This window comes from Egretta garzetta, unplaced genomic scaffold (assembly GCF_000687185.1).
Source record: "Egretta garzetta isolate BGI_Z169 unplaced genomic scaffold, ASM68718v1 scaffold220, whole genome shotgun sequence".
Classification (NCBI taxonomy): domain Eukaryota; kingdom Metazoa; phylum Chordata; class Aves; order Pelecaniformes; family Ardeidae; genus Egretta; species Egretta garzetta.
Genome location: NW_009258414.1, coordinates 3,203,371 through 3,223,697, shown reverse-complemented (window position 1 = coordinate 3,223,697; position 20,327 = coordinate 3,203,371). Strand labels below are relative to the sequence as shown.

General features: G+C 35.9%; 1 protein-coding gene across 3 annotated transcripts in view; it reads left to right on the top strand.

The window, feature by feature from the left end:
- Positions 1 to 20,327, top strand: part of DIAPH2 (diaphanous related formin 2) — a 226,087-nt gene that overhangs the window by 48,210 nt on the left and 157,550 nt on the right. For all 3 annotated transcript variants that reach the window (XM_035898413.1, XM_035898420.1, XM_035898426.1), the window contains exons 17-19: positions 11,477 to 11,578; positions 12,979 to 13,073; positions 19,204 to 19,305. In XM_035898413.1, coding sequence (XP_035754306.1) covers positions 11,477 to 11,578; positions 12,979 to 13,073; positions 19,204 to 19,305 — 299 coding nt within the window. The remainder of the gene's footprint in view (positions 1 to 11,476; positions 11,579 to 12,978; positions 13,074 to 19,203; positions 19,306 to 20,327) is intronic.

Here is a 20,327-nt window from a genome sequence, read left to right as displayed (position 1 = left end):
AATCAAGTCACAGTTGGCTGTGAATTTGTGACCTAAGTCAAGGTGCAAGGCAAAAAAAAGAAAACTCTGGAGGAAAGGGTGAAAAACAGATCAGCTACTTACCAGGAAAGTTTGTGTTGACTATTAAATAGACTATGCACCTATATTTTAATATCCTGAAAGATTCCAGCAGAGTTCCAGGAATAACAGTGTATTTGTTTAAATAAATAAAAACCCACCGTAAACAAAGATGTAGTTATAAACGGAATTTACGGCCTTAATTGTAAAATAATTCTTTTAAGTCTGCATTAAGGAGATGTTCCCTCCATCTTTTAGCAGCAGTATAGCTGCGTTCCTTCCTAAATGTACTTTCTCTGAAATTTCTCTTATCTGAAATACAGCATGAGATTTTTTTTCTAGAAGTGTAAACTGACAAAATGTGATCTGATTCATGGCCTGGTTCCAGTTACGTATCGTGCCAACCTGCAATGATGTCATATTTGCAAAAAATGTTCTTCTCCCCATGACTCTTGGCTTTATGTACAAAACTGATTTTTCTTCCTTTTTTGCTGACCAGAAAAAATACAAAAAATGCTCATTTGTTTTTGAGATCGCAACTTTTACCTGATTGATAGTTGTTTCAACTGTAATGCTATTAGGAGGTGCTTTGAACAGAGTATCTGCCATTGCAATAATTCCTGCTATATATACATAGAGTAAGGATAGATCTGTTACCTAAGTGAATAAAGGTTCTTTGGAGAAGGATACATTAAAACGCTATCTAAAGGATTAAAAGTTAACAATGATGCTATTAAGTTTCTGAATTCATTGAGAAATTGAAAATACTAGGTACATAGGCATTAGCACAGATAAAAAGCTGATAATTTTGTTGAGTTACTGAATTGCTTGTTAATGATCTCTAAAGGATGTAAAGTTGAAATTACAATTTTGTATATTCTGTAAGTGCTGTGTGTCTTGTGCAGTTATGGGGAACTGAAACTTCTCTGAAACGTCGTTCTTTCTGATACTTTTTCCTATTCTGTAAGGGAATATATTTATTTTAGAATACTAGTATGGAATAATTTCCCAAGCTGAAGAGGCAGGGGAATAAGAAATTTATGGCTTAAAGGGTTTCTAAAAGTAAAAAGTCCACATGGTAAACTGGCTGGTTTTTATAAGTCAATGTAGACTTGTCTGTAAGTTGCGTGTGCTGAACAGCAGTATGCGTGGAATAAGTTTGGAGGTTTTCCTTTTCACATTTTTTGTTCTTGCATTTAAGACATTTGGATCATTAACACCAAGCTGCTGCCTTCTTAATGAATCATTTTAGCCAAATTTTGCTTATGTTGGTAATACAAAGGTAAGCAGAGCATAGATTACATCTGTTAAATTTAGAATATACTGCGGATTCTGTACGTATATATGCTTAAAATGTGCTGAGGCGAATAGTGAGACGACTATTTTGGTAAAGGTGAGACAGCGGTAGCTGTGTCTTTCAGCACTATTTTTAGTCTGCTACAGCACAAGTGGCTTAATTTAGTACCCTGGTAGGTCCCCTAAGACTAATCCCGTAATGTAATTTATCTTCTACCTCTTGAAGGCAGATAATCGTTGCACATGTATTCAGTGAGCATCTGGGTGTTTTCAAGACTCTCTGAGATACTTGGACCTCAAGAAAGCTTTTTCAAGGTAGATCTGTTAGGAGGCAGCAATAACATACACAACCATGGGTCGTCTTCCAGCTGGTTGAATTTTGTCTTCAGCAGGTGACCGAGAGCAGATGCTTAGGCATAAGAGTAAATATATGTTAATATATATTAAATGTCTGTTTATGTACATAGGCAGAATAAACGAAATAGCAATTCTTCCCAGGTCCCAACAGTTGACACTTTTTTCCTGAGCTAGAGGTCGCATCTTTATACATAGTTAAGTCTTCAATGTGTTTCCAGGGAACTCGTGATCTCTTAGCATTCATAACCTATGGTGTTGATGATGTCTGTATTTCAAACAAATGTGTAGTTTTGCAGGGTTTCAGTCCTGCTGCTTGCTAGTCTTCCTGGTTTGTTGCCTCCTTTTTCTGTCATTGCCTATTTGTTTAATTACTCATTTATATTTACTTTCTCTGTTTTTAAAGACCGTGGAGAGGAAGACCGAAATTGTACATGATACACAAAAAACAATCAATAACTCGTCATTGAGTGATGGCCGTTATCTGATCTGATAACTATCAGTTGTTGGGGTGGGGAACCTCATGGTTTTGGTTGTTTTAGTATGGAATCATAAAATTTCTTAGTTACTGTTTGTTTTTCAGAGCTACATTAGTATGCCAGAAACGTTCCACTGTCACAGTATATTGGAACTCTATTGGGATGACCTTAGTTAGAATGATCATTAGTCAGAATGATTGTTATGTGGAAAGGTGCAATACATCTTCCCTGGGACAACGTGTGGTGTGGTCCTGTTCCAAACAAGTCACTGTCCTCTAACGTGTCTGGTTAAAACTGTAAGTAATTCTCATCTAAAGGTTGTAATAACCTGTATTCTTGTCACTGACGTGTCACAAAAATATTTGTGCCCACATATGGTTAGGTTGAAAGGTATGCTGCTTACAGATTACATGGAACTAATGAGATTTGATACCGTCCACCACAAGGCCACAATATCAAACGTTTGTTTATAGAAGAATAATTTCTCGACACTTTATAAATAAGGATAAAAGTTGCCATTTGTATTTATCAACTACCAAAGCTGTGATTTCCAGTCAGCTTCACAGGGCACTGCTTACTGGTTATAGAAATTAATGGAATCTATTAAGACAGATAATTTCCCAATTATTTTTCATGTGATCATTTTCTCTTGTGAAGTTATGCTTTGGACCTGATGCCTATGAAAGTATCCCTTAGAGTTGTGCTGGCTTAATAAGACAATAAATACCAGCTAATTACCAATATTTTTTTAAACTCTAAATTACTAGGAGAATAGAATTCTTTTTACTAAGCATTAAATCAAATTTCTTAAGTACTGAGTCAATGGAAATATAACATTGTGTATTTCACTGTGTAGGTCAGAGGGTGTAACCAAGCTGTACCACATTACACTTAAATATCTGCAGTAGATCTTGAAATTGGTGAACAAACTGAGGGGATTGGGACTTAACTATATAGAAGTGAAACAAATTTTCATGTGTGTTTGTTTAAAACCTTGATGGTAGATAAATACTTTAAAAAGGGAGAGGATACTGGAATATGCATTTAGAAATGTGTATTTTACTTAGTGTTTAAATATTTAGTCACGAGCTTTATATGTCAAATGTCACAGTGAAAGAGGAAAAGAAATCCATTTAGCACTTCATTTTTAGTAAAATTTCAGTCTGTTCCATTAAGCACCAATATCTATTTAACTTGACTCTATGAAGGGATTTTTGGATTTTGGGATCTTTTTTAGCTTCATTAATTGCTAAAATTCCTTTGGAAAATGTGATTCCTGTAAGTGTTCTTATTGTGAAAGATATACCTTTTACAAGCCTAATCAAGAGGAACAATAGCTGAACTACTCATTTAAAAGATTTTTGTTTACTAGGCTTGTCATAGTAATAACTGAAAATGAGTTCATTAAAATCTTGAAAAAATATGATAGCATTTTTTGCACATTTTGTTTTACTTCGAATTTTTTTTTTTTTTTTTTTGTCTGAGTCTTAGTGCTTTTATTTTACTTTTGAAAGTTCTGTGGATAACAGGTGTACCAGTTAGGGTAGAACCTGGAAAATAGTTATAGCCATCTCGCTGAGGTGATGATGACCTGATATCAGAGGAAAAAAATATAACTGGGACGTGTAACTGTCTACATTAGAAATACTATTATAGGCAAGATACTGTTTTTATAGGCAAATGTCTTCTCTGCCCCACATAAAAACTTACTATATTACTTCTAAATGCATTGACTGATCTTTTTAGTCATGAGGTAGGCACTAATATATAGGCAGCAAAGGCATGCAATGGCTCGGTGCCCAGCAAAACCGACCAAGGACCAACCATGTTCACGCTGAGCGTCGCAGATGTGGAAGCAGTGGCAGTGGCAAAGGGAGGAATGGGTGGACAGCCCTGAGGCTTTCTTCTATATCAGTATTCATGGAGGGAATGTGAGCGAAGAGTTCCTGGAAAAGGCTACTAGCTTTTATTCCAGCTTCTTACAAGCCTGTCGTACAGCACAGTTAAGTAGGCCCACTGAGGATATTCTCAGTTTAATCATTGTTTGCCTGCTGTTGTTTGATTTCTAATGTTCAGAAGGAGCACTTGCATGTATTTCTGTGACCACTTCTATGTGATGAATTGTTAATATTTGTTTACTGTTAACATCTTTTGTTGTTTGTCAAAGCAACATCTTTTGCATTAGTCTTAAGCAGGATAAATAGAAGGGGGCAAAAGCTGTTGTGGGTGGCTTGGTTTTGGTGTAGTTTTTGTGTTGTTTTTTTCTTTTTTAATAAAGTATTTGTGGCCCAGACATCTACTTGGTTTCAAACTGTTGATAGAAATCTGAAAGCAACTGCAGTATGAAGTGGTTTATCGAGTACACTTTAACTGTAGAACTTTACTGCACAAGCTCCTGATGCAGATTTTCAAATTGCACTTGAAACTTAGACTAGTTACAGCCATTTCAGAGCAATTTTAATAGAACAAGAAATATTTCATAGTCATTAAATGTGGTGGTCAAATATAATAACAATCAATTGTATAAGAACAAATAGTAGGAATGTAGATTCCCTGCTACTTTTCGGCAAAACTAATTTGTAAAACTAAGTCATGATTTTTTTTTTTACTTCCATAGAGCATAATCTAGTGGGTTGATGTCACTTCCTTCAGCTTGATTACATTAATTAGGCAAAAAACGTATGAGATTGCAAGAGGTTCCATGCTTTTTCCCCTGTCGATTTTATTTTATCTTGAGAGCTCAAACTAAGATTCACTTTCAGATCAATTGCTTGCTTTCTTTGTAATAAAATCGCGCGCTCTTGCTCTCGCTCTCTCTCATGCCGTACCAGGTATTTAGCTCTTCTGATTGCAGAAAGGACAGAGTGACAGCAGGAGTGCTTAATTAATTTTACTTCTGGAATTGATAACTGAGTGATTTTTAGGTGAACTGCAAAATGCCAGGTGGCATCGGGAATAAACATGAGATCACACAGCTGCTGACTTACTGACGAGAGGGTGTGGCTGGCATCTGCTCATGCTCTTGTGTTTGGCTCTAGATATTTGGGGAAATGGTTTGCTGTTTGTCATAGTTTAAGACCAAATGACAGTGTGGAGGCTGTAAACAAATGTGGATACCAAACCACTTTAATCTCAGTTTATGCAGTTCACAAATTGTATGACATCCATCTTCTGCAGGAGGGGTGACGTGGTCCAGGAGACCACGTGCTGTGGCATCTCCCAGAGCCATCTGGGATCCACTGAATATCTTCTGGTTTCATGTCTTGTGAGGTTGGATGGAGAATACCTCCTTGGCCACTGGTCCATGTAGGTTGCACTGCTGTTCTCTGACTTGTTGCCATTGGCAGGGCTCTGCTGGTTCAGGATGCTTCTGGACCCATTTGCACTTCTTGATGATCAACAGGTTCTTTGTGTAGTCTGGTGCTCTGTTTCCTTGAGCACACAAAACTTGTCAGAGTTCTTTCTGCTGTCTGGGGCAAGAGGTTGCTCATATTCTGCTTTACTGAAACAAGTGGTTGGTAGAAGTTCAGAGGCTTATACTAACAGCTGTGCTAACTTGGCCGAACTTGTGTGAACTGCTGCAGTTTCATTTGAGCATGGCAAGTGCGCGGTTAGACAAATGGAAAGACAGTGTTGGTGTATTGGTGAGGGAAGAGAACAAGTGCAAATGTGAGACTACGTTATTACTGATTTTCCTCCCTTTGTTTGACTTCTGTTTCCATTCTTGGGTGCCTCTAGAAGTAACAGAGAAATAGAAAACTATCAGTAGCTTCCCAGTAACATCAATTTAGCCAGGCTTAAGGAAGTTTTATTACACTGCAGTAGAATTTACTGAGGCTTGTGCTACAAAATATATTCTGATCTTTCAATGGCATTCCTAGTTCCTTATTTATTTTTCTACCAAGTCGTATCACATGGCGGGGGGGGGGATGTTGAGTGAACTTCTCAGTGTAATTAATAACTTCAGCTATTCGGGCATACTCCTGTACGTATAGTTTATATCTCTGGAAAACTGTATGTACACTTATTTTTTTTTCTCCTACATTAGGTGTAGATTTTCTTTCAGAAGGGAATAAATAAAAGGGAATAATAAAGCAATTAATTTCTTTTGTATACTTATTTTTGCTGCCAAATACTAGTAAATGCAATTGGTAAGCCACTTGCCAGATGGAAATAAGATGAAATTACTCATTCGTTTCCTGTGACAATATAAGGGCATTTGTTCACTGTGGGTACAGACTTGATAGAAACTGGAGACTAAGGCTCAGGTTCAGGTAGGCTAAGGTTCACCTAAATCTCTACTTTTTCCACACTCCTTTTTGCTTCCCTTTAATTTTCATACTCATCATGTTCATGACTGGCAGTTTTTACCGTTCATACTTCATTAAAATTATTCGCTACCTATTTAAGAAAAGAAAGGGGAGGTTAATATGAACTGGACACTTCAGCTCAGAGTAAAATGCTTTGAACGCTTCTGTAGCATTAAGTGAAGTTGTATGTATTTCTAAAAATTTGTCATGATGACTTAATGTGATTCAGTAGCTGAATTAAAGGACAGGGGTAGAGTGGTAATTTTAAAGAGCCATGTGTGCTTACCTATTTTGCTACAGAAGTACAAAAGTATTGGTGGTAGTGTTTTTCTTAATTACGTCTCTAAAGTATTTCACCATGTTTGTGTGTGTTCTTTGCCATGATTATCATTAGTCTTGCTTAATGTATCTTAAACTTGTACAACATTTTGTTTAGTGTTGCCATTTTTTCTCCAAGCCCTACATGGGTTTCAAGCAGTGCCCTTTCTGTGGGATTAAATTAGTTCCCAGCTGAAGGTATCACTGAAGGTACACACTTGAGCTGCACATGCGTTGCATAATGTAAGATGAACAGAAAACAATCCCTTGCAGCATCTTGCATCAGCTTTTTTCCTCCAACACTGATAAACAGTATGTTGTTGCTAACTAAATAGAACTTGAATCGAAATTAAAAAAAAAAAAAAATGCTGCTTAATGTTGGTGTTTAGATCTGTGTTTTCTGGTCTTCAGAGAGGCATCTTGCGTATGCTAAAACTACCTTTTCCCCTTTTGCATTTTTATATTGGCTGTCTTTCCCTTTCTCTCTCCTGTCTGCTTCAGATAGACGGTAAAGAAAAGTAAACTCAACACATTTATAGGTGTAACGGGTGTAACCGATAATTATGCATTAATGGGTATTTTGTCATTTCAATGACTGTTAATTGGTTTTAAAAAAAGCTTGCTTCTTTCTTACTTCTTTCCAAGTGAATGAGAAGATAGTTTTAAACCACCAAGAGTATAATTTTCTCCTTTTCTTCAAAACAAAAAATCCACACATGTATGTGTGCCTGTTTCTGTGTATATATTCCAGATAAGTCCAAATATCAGTTATGTAAATTTATGTGAAAAGAGATTAACTTTCAAGAAGAAATACAGAGATGTAGGGTAGGGGATTTAAAAATGCTTTGTATCAGCACAACAGGAGTGCCTTAGCATTGTCACTTATCGCAGAGATGGGGATCTGAAATAGGAGAGGACAAGCCCACAGGCCCTTTTCCATCTGAGCTCTGCTCCGCTGGTATGCGGGCTTCTGTGGTGACAAAATACTTGGGCTTCTGGACTCTTACTGAGAACTTGTGAAAGAAACATTCATCACTTCTGCAAAGAGTGACTTGCTAGAGTACCTGGACAGACTTAACCACTTGGTAGAGGATTCTGCCATCGTTCCAGGGCTGTTAATGCAGTAGGGGACTGACATAAACTTGATTAATGAGTATGTTTGGGAAGTGAAACAGGTGACCCACGAATTTAGAAGGCTGAATTTGGATCAAGCCTGATTTAAGGTGGGAAAAAGCTAGTTGTGTTCTGAAAGGAGAGAGGCAAACTTAAGCAGGGTACTCGGAGGTGAATGACCAGCTCAGCCGGGATTTGGGTGGGACACGAACCCTGTGGAATAAAGCTTCAGACTTGGAGAGCTGACCTGCTCCTTTCAGTGTCCTATTGCTTAACCAGTTGTGGTCAGAAAGTAAGGAAATTTCCCCTCTGCTACACCCTTTTTTCTAACATACGTGGAAACCTGGGTATGACTGTCACTAGCTCTAGGTACTGTCTCTAAGACTTGTTGGTTTGAAAACAAGCTGATTCTGAATGCAGATGTAAACCAGCGCCATTATCCAAGTGCTGTAATGAATAATCACAGCACCAAACTCCAAGGTCTGTATGAAGTAATACAGATGCTTAAGCTTCCAGATTGATTTTCCATCTTGCGTTTTTGAGCTACCCTATGTTGACTGCTATAAAATCCTTTTTTTATTTCTTCTTCTGATTCTGTGGCATCAAACGAAAAAGCATCTCTTATCTTTAAACAGGCACTTGTGAAGGGAGTACCTGGAAAGGGTTGGGAGGTTGGTCAGCGATAGTCTATTCATTCTGAAATGTATCAAGTAGCTTTTTATTTATTTAATTATTTTTTCAAATTCTGTAATCCATCGTCCTGTCACAGTCAAGTCACTGCTAAAATAGACTATACGATCAGAGGGGGAGCGAGCCACTAACAGAAGAGGGATGGGCATGGCTTTTGGTAGCTCTCTGATGCTTAATGTTCTCTCAAGCATGGGTCAAACTGTGTTGTAGAAATTCTGGTAATTTAATGTCTTTTCCTGCTTATGAGTTTCAGGTTGGTAAGATTGGTGTTGATGCTGGATTGCGACTTTGGTGCAGTCACATAAGCATCTGGTTTGAGTATTTCTCCATGTTCTTTTGTAAATTGCCATAAAGCTGACTTAGTCTTTAAAGTCTTGTGCTTGAAAAGATAAGAACCTTTGGAAATAACATCTTCTCTGGTCTTTTCCAAATGGAAAAGTTTTAATCTAACCCAGACATTCTTTTCCAAATGGAAAAGTTTTAATCTAACCCAGACATTATATATTGATAAAATGGATGATTTATAAGTGATGGTGTTAACAGCCCTTCAGGCTTAAGCAGGTATGAGTAGCCATGGTTTGTTATAAAACTTTCGAACGTTTGGTGTTTTGTGTTCTAAATGCGGTTACTGGTTTCGCAGCTGCTAGAAGAGGGCAATCTGGAAAGAGGGGAGGAAGGAAAACTGGTTGTTAACCCTGTACGGGCAGAGGTACTGTTGTGAATTCTGACTCGGCCCATCCTCTGTGTGCTTAAAAACTGAACCTCCAAAAGCACTTCTCCTTTTTTGATACCATAGTAGCCAAATAACTCAATACATGTTTTGAGGTGGGCTCAAGTAACACCTTTGCCCTTGAACTCTTGCTGACGAAGGTGTTTCACTTGCTGTGTCTGATCGGCTGTAGGTGAATTACCACTGTAGGAAAAAAGTTACCTTTGTGTGGGGTGACTTTTGGTAACAGACATCTAGGTTTCTTCTGTTTTCTTTTACGACTTTGTGGTTTTTGTTACCTCTGCAGTTTTGCAAGCCACAAGACTGAATTGATTAACTCTGTTTTTTTTTGTGTGTGTATGGTCTTAGCTGGTTAGAGAACAGGTTTGTGTTTAGTGTTCACGACTTGTGTGACAAGTATGGTACTGGTGAGCAGATTGTGAAGGTGTGTGGTGTTCAACACTTTAAAGACCCAATCATATGTGGAAGTCCAGAAGGTTTATTTCTTAAACAGGTGAAGTTTGGAATAGGTCACTCATCTTCTTGGATCATTTCTCAGACCTGTCTCAACAGATCTATGCTTTTCAATAGCTTCTGTGCATATAACAGAACTCGGAACGTTTATTGCCTTCTCATGGGACAACTAATTTTTAACTCTTGGGTATTTTTTTGTTTGTTTTGTTGAGCACCTGGTTTTATTTCCTTGTTTAATTGAGGATGATTAGTGATAAGGGTGTGACGTTGTTTTTCATGGAGTGTCACCTCAGGATTTGAAACGGTGGTTATCGTTAAAGGGTCGGTGCTGGGGGGCATTTTGAGTATTCCTTCTGTATTATCAAGTTGATCTGTAGCTGTCCTTTTTCAAATACAAAGCAAGCTGGTCATACTTGTGCAGTCGGGATTGCAGAATTGGGCAAGGGGAGAGCAAGCACTGTTGTTGAATAGTCTTTTCTCTTTAGCCTTTTCTGCTTTAGGCTTTTTAGAGGTAGCTGGGGATGAGAGAACTATCTTGTACTAGCTTGGTTAACGCTGGTATGAAAATGCCCAAGGTAAACTAATTATTCAAGTGGTATAAACCCAGTAGAATTAGTTTATGCAAGATGTTTTCCTAGTGGTAATGCGTGTAAGGAGAAAAAGAACTGTTTCCTTTGTTCTGTTTTTTTAAGAGGTTGAAACTGAGGCTTTGGTGTTAATTCTTCACACTAAAAGTGAACATCTTTTCGTCAGAGATACCTGTCATAAAACCCATGCTGATGAAATTAGTACAGCAAAATACAGTGCTCAGAGAAGACAGACATATTTAGTCTGCTTAAAACTTTGTCTTAATTTGACTTTAAAGTTTTTCAGTTACTTTTGAATGACTTAAAATGTTCATTAAATTCAATTAATGTTAAGCATGTTAAGTTTCTATTCCTTCAGTGCCAAATAAGTTATGTGATATTTAAAAGGAAAAAAATCGTAGTTAATGGGTTTACTTAATTAATACTTAAGAAAATTCTGTAAAAATTAAGTATGTTAAATTATGCAAAAAATCAGCATATATTTTAAGTATTTCCATACCATGTTACATTCTACATAATTTTAAGTACTGACTCTAAGGCTAGTGAACCTTGCTAATTAAAAAAAAAAAAAAAAAAATCAATTTATAATATTTATGGTGTTTCCTTACTTGGTTTTGCTCTTTACCAGTGACAACATAAATAATTATACTGTTATATGGTGTGATAAATCTCAAGTGATTTATTTTACTGGTTTTGGATGAAGAGCTTCAAATAGTATTTGAGTTATTAACATTTCAACAGAGGGCACTCATGTGCTTTGAGGTAACACCAAATCACCGTGTTTTTAAAGGTGCTTGGAATAAACTGGATCCAAAGATAACAAATCTGTGGGTTAAAACATACAAATATAATTTGATAGTGCTTGGTCATTGTCATGTTAACATTTTCATTTCATGTTCCTCCTAATTTTGTTTATTTGCTTTCTTTCTTTGGATGTTTGTTTTGAGTATGTTGAGGCAGTGGATTCATTTTGCCTTGAACTGATTCTAATAGATGGATTATTATGGCTTTCTAGCTGAGCTGCTATTAGTCTGTTAGATTTAACTGTTGTAATAAGGAATCAGAATTTAATAAATGTATTCTTTACAGCTAAAAAGGCAGTAGAAGACTCAGAAGAAAAGAAAACAGCACAGTCAAAGAAAAGGATTAAAGAATTAAGAATTTTGGATGGAAAAACAGCACAAAACTTATGTAAGTGATGTCAAATGCATTAGGTGACTAATTAGCATGTACACATGGCTGTTAAATGTTTTCTTTGTTTTTTTTGTTTACATGTGCAATATTCTTTTTCTAAAAACTGCCTAGTTGAACATGAGTTAAGTTCAGAAGTGTTTACAAATACATTATTTGATTTTGGGAAAACTTAAAGTAACATGGAAAAATGAGGTAGACTTAAATGTTAATGAACTATTTTTTTGTAACAAAAAGTTGATTCTTTCATTAATTGCTTTAGACTGGAAGCATGAGGGAAGTCACAGTGTTGGTAGGTTTTGTGGGTTGGGGTTGAGAGGCCGTTCCTAATGGTTCTTTCTGGTTAGAGCAATGGAGAAATAGAGCTTGGTGGGAGTTAGAGTTTAGAGAGAAAAATATTACGGAATAGGTTAAGTTAGATGTAAATATTACTACAAAATTGCAAGGAAAACAGCCTCACTTATTATTTTTAACTTTTAACTCTTTAATTATGGAGGGAAATCAATCATTGAGAGTAGGAGATTCTTTTATTTGAATTAGAAATACCATAAAATGTCACTAGTCCATCTATGCCTGTGGCAAATGAAGTGTGTAAAACCGTATCTGTGCATTTTTTATTACCACATCCATGAGCACATTTTCTTAAGCAGAAAATGCTCTATGACATAAGTGATATAAAACTTCAAGTTTTGAAAATATGGATGTAGGAAAATCAGCCATAGTAGTTAGGTTGGATATACAGCAGTTTATTCAAATGTTAGGCAAATCTTTCTATGTTAGGATACTTTGTAGTTTGAGTGGGGCACTGAGATGTTATGATATCCCAAGATTAAACTGCTCTGAGAAATCCTATCTTTGAAGGGTATGCAATATACATTGTGTCATGTATAAGTTATGGTACCCTAAGAAGTGGTAGAGTTAGGGCACTGGGTTTTTTTGACTTTGCCCAGCTCTTCATTATCCTTTTGACGTGGAAGTTTTTCTAGAATGTTGGGTAAATATCACTCAGCCAACTGTAAATGCACTACAGGTATTCATACATGGTTATGAAAGCAAAAAGTAATAGCTAAAGTGGCTGAATTAAATCTGTCTAAGTAGTAATGCAGTAGTTGCCAGTCATAAAAATTGAACTTTATTACTAGATATAAGTAACACTGCTAGGGAGCAACTGAGGGTGGTTAAAGAGTTAAAACTGTTGTCATAGTTTGATTTCTCAGAAGTAAAATTCCTAAGTTGAACTGCAGTAGTGTGGCTCATCTACCATTTGTTTTATATAGAAAACTTCTTCATTGTGAATCATCTTAATTTGGATCAATATAGGATTTTTGAGTTGCTAGGAGCTGTTTTATATAAATGTTTTTTTACTTTTTTTATTCTAATTATTTATTACTGAATTTCAGCAATATTTTTGGGTTCTTTCCGTTTGCCTTATGAAGAAATAAAAAATATAATTTTAGAGGTTGATGAAGAGAAGCTGAGTGAATCCTTGATTCAGGTATGTGAAAAAGTCTCTGGTTTTGTTTGTAGATTGTTTGCCATATAAAAATGCTGTAAAGGTATAAGAATTCAAATGTAAGAATGGTATAGAGTTTTCTGGATATCAGCTACAAATTTATCAGTTGTGTTTACCATTTTATTTCACTTCAACATTTGAATATGGTTGATTACAGCAGTAAAACTTTCTTTAAAAGAAACTCTTAACAAAAGTACTTTTGAATCTAACTTTATGGGGTTTCCCTTTGAAAAGGAAATCTATGATAATTCTAGTTTTTCACTTTTGAAGGCAAGCATTTGCCAGGTTTAGTCTAGTGGTTAATGAGGTTTCATCAGTAGTCTTGTGAAAACAACTCTGCTTGTCACTAGTGATAGATGAAACTACCTGAATGTTTCAGGATATTGCTACAACCCAAAACCTCATCTGTAAATAAAACAAAATGACTGTTGCAAAACACACAGTGAAATTGGAATTAAATTTATTAAATTAAATCTAATTGTCCTTTGTCTGCAGTTTTTCTTGTGCCATTAAGGCCCTCTGACACTTCTGGAGTTTTGTTTTCTTGAGGCTCTAAAGGAAGGGCTGCTGTTTCCTCCTAGACCTCAAACTATTGGACTCATAGAAGAACATACAGTTATGTTTTCTCATAGTGTTGTATTCTGAGATTTATACCACCTAACCTAATGTGCTTGAAATTACAGATTTTGTATCCAAAATTCTCATTCATTCCCAAATCCTTTCATTTAGGTTATCCTTAATTTTTTTTTATGTATTTTTTGGGTTGCTATGGCATAATGTTTTTGGAAGTTCCTGTTTGATGGGAAACTATTTCCAGTCTGATTTTGTTTAATGTGTTTCCCTATGGCATCTTGCTTCAGGCCATGTCTGCATGAAATTGGTTGGTTTTGAGTAAATTAAATACAAAGCATTTCTAATTATTTATTTACATTACAAAAGAATTTCAGCTACTAAGTATGTTGTCTTAGAAAAAGGTTATGCACATAGAATCACAGAATCATTTAGTTGGAAGAGACCTTTAAGATCGAGTCCAAACGTACTTGTCCACTACTAAACCATGTCTCTAAGTACCACATCTACCCGTCTTTCAAATACCTCCAGGGATGGTGACACATAATATGTAGTATTTGGAAACACGAAGTCTTAAATTTATGTGTATTGGCCAGGGATATCAAATCATTTCGTTGAGAATCCTACAGGATTAGTGAAATAAAAAATCAACAGGGAGAAGAAATCCACCTTGAATACCTCAAGTGCAGAATAGTTTCATATTGGTATAGTTATCTCTACAACAAATGCAGAGATATCCTGAGACCTGGGTTAATAGAAAGAAGATGTAATATGTTATGCTGAAGTATAAGTTCATGATCTTACAGGTTCATTCTAAAATGCTGGAAGCTAACGTAGTGGTTGGAAATGATTGAGGAGAAGTGAGTCTGTACTCAACAGAACAAGTACAGCTACCACTGTGGTGTAGCTGTATGTGGAGCTGCGAAGCCCTCACCCAAGTCCCAACCACTGGCCCTGGCCTGCTGGTCGGGGTGGGGGTGCAGGTTGCCCACCCCAGCCTACTTGTGGAATGAGAAACAGAGGCGGCCTTCCAGCTGCACAGGCACTGGTTTTGGTAGTAGCTAAAACATTGCTGTGTTTTCTACATTGTTTTGGTCACAAGTCAAAACAGCACCATAGGGGCTCCTATTAAGAAAATTAACTTCATCCCAGCCAGACCTAGTACACCATAAAAAAGGCAAATGTGATTGCAAGGTGTATCAGGTCAAGTATATCTAGTAGCGAGGGTAATTATTATCTTCTGAATAATGCACTACTAAGACCTTATCTAAAATACTCCGTACATTTCTCAAAAATGAATTTAAAATGGAGAAGCTGAACGTAAAAACTACTTAAGATGATTGAGGGATGGAGAAGCAGTCTACAGAAGGAAGCTAGAAAAGATTGGCTTGATTAGATTAGCAATATAAATAGCTGAGAGGGGATATGACTACATCATAACTATATGGGGAGCAGAGCGATGTGCGTAAGCACTGGGGAGAAAAATGAAGTTGCATAAGTAAATGGCAATATTAACACTAGAATAAATGTATAAAAATTCATCATGAATGCAACTGTCTAGAAATTCAGCTGCCTATAATCTTCAAAAAACCTGAGGCTTTGGAGATTGGCCTGTTTCTGAAGAGAGTGGTATGGCCAAGTTGCTCCTAATAGCAGGGAGATTTAGTTGATAACCTGGCAGAGATCCCCTCTCTGTTTCTAAAGATATTCTTAGAAGTGTATTGGGGTAAATGGACTGTATCATCTATTTCATGTTCAGTCTATTCTGGGTTATTTTTATTCTAATCTTTCGAGTTATTAACTAATTTACCAGCTTAACAGTTGTCAATGCTACTGATTGGAAAAATTTTACAAAGCAAACCTTGCTTTCTTCAATGCTTAGCAAAACTTCTACTTTAGAACAAAGTAATTTCCACATGTGCATTTTTATAAATACCAAAGTAGTGAAAGCCAAATGGGTATGGCATAACTGAGCATACAGAAAAGTGCTTTTTCAGTTATGCTTCTCAAGTCCTCGTTTCTTGCTGCTTTTAAAACTTATGTTGTAATACTTACTAAAATTAATTGGATTAATCAGTTTGAATACATGGTAAACTATATACTGTTGTAACTCTTCTGTGAGGAAAACATTGTAGGAAAAAATATTCTCAATTCCCAGTGTGTCTTTGAGATAAAGTTCTTATAAACATAGAGCTGTCAAACGTCACATTTAGCAGAATTCAGGGCATTGTGACAGTGAGTAGGGAGTTTCAGCCTCTTATGTCAGCCTTAGATTTCTACTATGTCTTATGTTTATGTAAACCATTTTATTTACCCTATTTTTAATTTAAATCCACATCATCGTGAATACATTATGAAACTCTGTTTCCTAAACTACTGACAAGGATTTGATTATGTGATCACTGAATGCTTTAGCTTAATTTTCAGTTATTCATACAATTAATGAAAGTAAACATATTGAAGCAGTGGGGGGGGCTGCAGTACTAGTAGAGCCAAACTCTCTTTCTCAGAAGCTAGGGTAAAATGAGTTATAGAATCATAGAATAGTTTGGATTGGAAGGAAACTTTAGAGGTCATCTAGTCCAACCCCTCTGCAGTGAGCAGGGACACCTTTAACCAGATCAGGTTGCTTAGAGCCCTACCCAACCTCTAGACCATAAAGGGGTGTTGATGCGGAAAAAGAAACAATCAGGTGTGCTAACAGATTTGGGTTATGTGGTTTATTAAAAAAAAAAAAAAAAAAAAAAGGGGGTTTTTTAAGGGGTGTTTGTTTTTTTTCACTGAGTGTGCCATAGGTTGGGTTTTTGGGTTTATTAAAAAAAAAAAAAAAAAAAAAAAAAAGGCAGTTTTAGTAGTGGTACTTGTATTTTTGCACTGATGGAAAAAATGATGTTTTACGGTGAGTTTATTAATGTGTAATGTAACATACATTTCTGACAAATACTGTGAAATTACTGATGGCAGCATTTGGTAAATAGTCTGCCTAATGAAAATAGGTTAAAAAAAATTGTGTTTAGTTAGTTCATGTCTTTGATCTTTGCCAGCATTAAACAGTCAATGAAATGAGCAAGAATGTTTTACAGATCCTTAATGTTTTTTGAAGTAGAAATTTGTGGGATGTGATGTTGGGTTACTACAAAAAGAAGCATGCTTAGTCTTAAACATGAGGCCATGGCTTAATTGTATGACATCCAGGTGAATCTGATGCTTATCTCTGTCAAATGTATTGAACTCTGCTCACTGAGACACTCAGTAGCTCCCTGGTGTAAGTGTAAAAAAAAAAAAATCTTTCTGTTACAGGGAGTCTTTGTATGAGACTGCTTGTCATCTTTATTTTTCCTTATTAAGATGGGTGAATGTTTGATTCTTTCAGCTTGGAGAATTAAGTTGGCTATCACTTGCAAATTTCACAAATTAGACTGATGCTTTTCTGGAAGTTGTACCTTAATGCCTGCTTCATCAAGCCCGGCAGAGTGATCAGTAATCAAATTCTCCTAGCAAATACAAATATTGCAAGAGTGGTGGCAAGTGGTATATTCTAAAAATATGACGTGTACCTCTAATGGTACGGGTTTTCTCTGATTTAAGATTTTTAGGTTTGGAAAAAATATGCTGCTATAGCACTGGTTGCTTTTCTGTTTTTAAAAGACACATAACTTTTTTTCATTTCAGAGTCTTTTTGTGACATAGACCTAAACAGCCATTATCAGTTCTCTGATAGTGTCAGTGTGCATGTTCCTTTTATTTTATTCATCTCTTAAGGGAACACATGGCAACACGCCTTTTCTGGTGTGAGGAAGAGCTTCAAGTTAAAGGAGCATGTTCTGAAATGTTTTACTTCGATGACTAGTGCTCAAATCAAAAGATTTAATTTTGGTAGCTGCAGTACATTACCTTATCTTCACTAAAATCTGTGTTGTAATTAAAATGCTATATAAGCGCATATTCCATAGACACTTTGCGGGAAGTAAACCTCTAAACCTGATGGTTCTGCCATTTACTTATGCAAGTTTCAGAGGGTGGCTTCATAAAGTAGGAACTCCTTGTTGAGGAACATGGATTTACCCCTTTTCTCTTGAATAGCTCGGGACCCTGTGTTTGTGTAGAAGAAAAAATGATATCTGTGCGAAGGCATTTTTTTCCTTAGTCATTTGGTACAGGAGTCATTGCACTGAGGACTTGGGTCAATCTCAGGTTGATTTTTCAAAAGTTATTAATAGAAGTGCACTACTTCTTTGGCCCCTATATGCATATTAAATCTCTATAAATTATCCAGCATACGGAAACAGGTTGCCTTCTTTTACGATGTGGTTAGGCTATTATCCCTCCCAAAATCCCCCTCAAGGCCACCATGGGGAAAGCAGGAGGGACACTGTGTTCACCTAGATCTGGAGGTATTTCTGCTGCTCTTCTATTGGTAAATATCTCTGACTCAGTCCCTTTGATTTCTTCAGTGGCTAGTGCTTGCCCATAACTCAATGCCCTTTGAAATTCCACAGAATCGCACTCGCCTCCAAGCTGCTACACTGTTTTGGATCCCATATTTAGTATCCAAAATACTACATCATTTTTGTTTCTTGATTTTCCTGTCAGAAGTCTTTAGTATGAAAAAGGGTGGTTACTGGATATAGGAAATGAAATAAAGGACGCCCTCTGTGTGTGGACAGCTGTAGTGTAATCATATCAGTTAATATTTTAATTGACTTTGGGTTTTTGATCTTAAAATTTAAGAATCTTTTTGACCAAAAAAGGCCTATTGACTCTTGCTAGCTTGCTTAAATGTAAATGTATACTTTTTTTTCCTTTGAAGAATTACATTATAGTTTTGTTTTCAACTAACATATATATATATAAATTTAAATACAACCCAAACTTCTATTGATTATCTCTTAGAAGAATATATTCTTCAGCCTTAATATAAATACTTAATATATTTGGCATATCTGTATTTTGAAATGTTAAGATCATACTCTAAATCATACCATTTTATTTGGGGACATGGATAAAATTTCAAGCAAACTCGACTTTTTGCTGAGTTTGAGTATATTTGCCATCCAGAAGATCTGTACAATTTTGAGATGTTTCTCCTTTTTTGTGTAAAGTGTTTTTAAGTAAATTTTTGCACAGCTATTTTGAATGTGTAACATATACATATTTTTTTTTTAGGTAGTTAATGTCTTGCTTTACACAGACCAGTTATTTCTTGATTAATATTTAATGAGCAGAATGTAGTCATGGTGGCAAAAAAAGATTGTAGATAGAATATAAGTCTTCAGGGTCTGACAGCATCAAGGAGTTTTGTCTAACTTGTTAATAGTGAGAAGGCGTTCTTCAAATTAGAGACTGTAACAGAGGTGCTGATGTCTGTATTAAATAATTACTGGTTTGATTTGATGTTTACGTAGTGTTCAAGCTGTGTAAATAAAATAAGCTTCCCATAATTTCCTTATGCGTTTCCATGTTGTGATATTTTAAGCGTGTTATTTTAAGATCTCAGCGAGTTTAATATAACAAATTTAATATAATGCCTTGTTTATTTTAGAACCTAGTGAAGAATCTTCCTGAGCAGAAAGAACTCAATGCCTTAGCCGAATTAAAGGATGAATATAATGATCTTGCTGAGCCAGAACAATTTGGAGTTGTGGTATGTATTAGTGCAATAATTAACTGGAGCGTTCTACTCTGTCAAATAGATTAAAAAGAAAAATTTAAACTTTTTTGGTTAGTGTTTTTGCAAGTCATGCAGTAGGAAAAGCTACCATCTATTTACTGAGTAATCTAAGAATCTCTGTAAATACATATTAGGTGTTTTTCTGGAAGCAATTATGGTATCCATTGAAGAGTAACAGGCACTTCTGTGCCAGACCAAATCTTTTGTCTGACTGTCTTGCCTTGTATGCAAGTCTTGTATGTTTATTAAGCAGTTATGGAGAACACTCTAGGTTCAAGTAGTTAAATCTCTAAGAGTTCATAAGAGGTCCATTAACTCAATGGCATTGACAACTTTGATAAATTTATTCTCCTGTTTCAAAATCTGTGAAGAGCTGAAAGGGTTAATGTGCCCATAATATCTCATGTCATGTTTTACCCTTCGGTTAAAAAAAAAGTGTGTGTATGTATATATTTTATGTGTACTTGTGTATATACACATATATGTGTGTATACATATAATATATATATATACACACAAACACATAGAAACTTGCAAAACTGCTCTAGAAGAGGAGTGGATTTGTATTGGAACTGAAATTGTAGATCATATTCTGTTGCTTTTATTAGTGTTCAATACATATATCTATTCCAAAAGTAGGGATATCGAGTATTATAATGGCGAGAATGTGTGTCTGAATGAAAATATAAGATTTCCTTAAGTTACCCTAATACATGCTGGTAGTTGATCGTATGATACTGAGTACTAAGCTAGGACTTCGAAGACTCTCTTTCTGCTTCTGGTCTTCCAAAGACCTGATAAGTCCTTAGGCAAATGAGTTCCTGTTTTCACTTCACTTTGTCAGTCTAAAAGATTATGATGATGATAGACTCTGTAACGTGTTTAGAATTTATCCCTAACTCCGCAGGAGATAGGTTTCCTTTTGCTGCATTTTTATGGTGTTATGTACATTAAAATGTATTAAAACAGAAATAGAGTCCTCTTAAAAGGAAAGA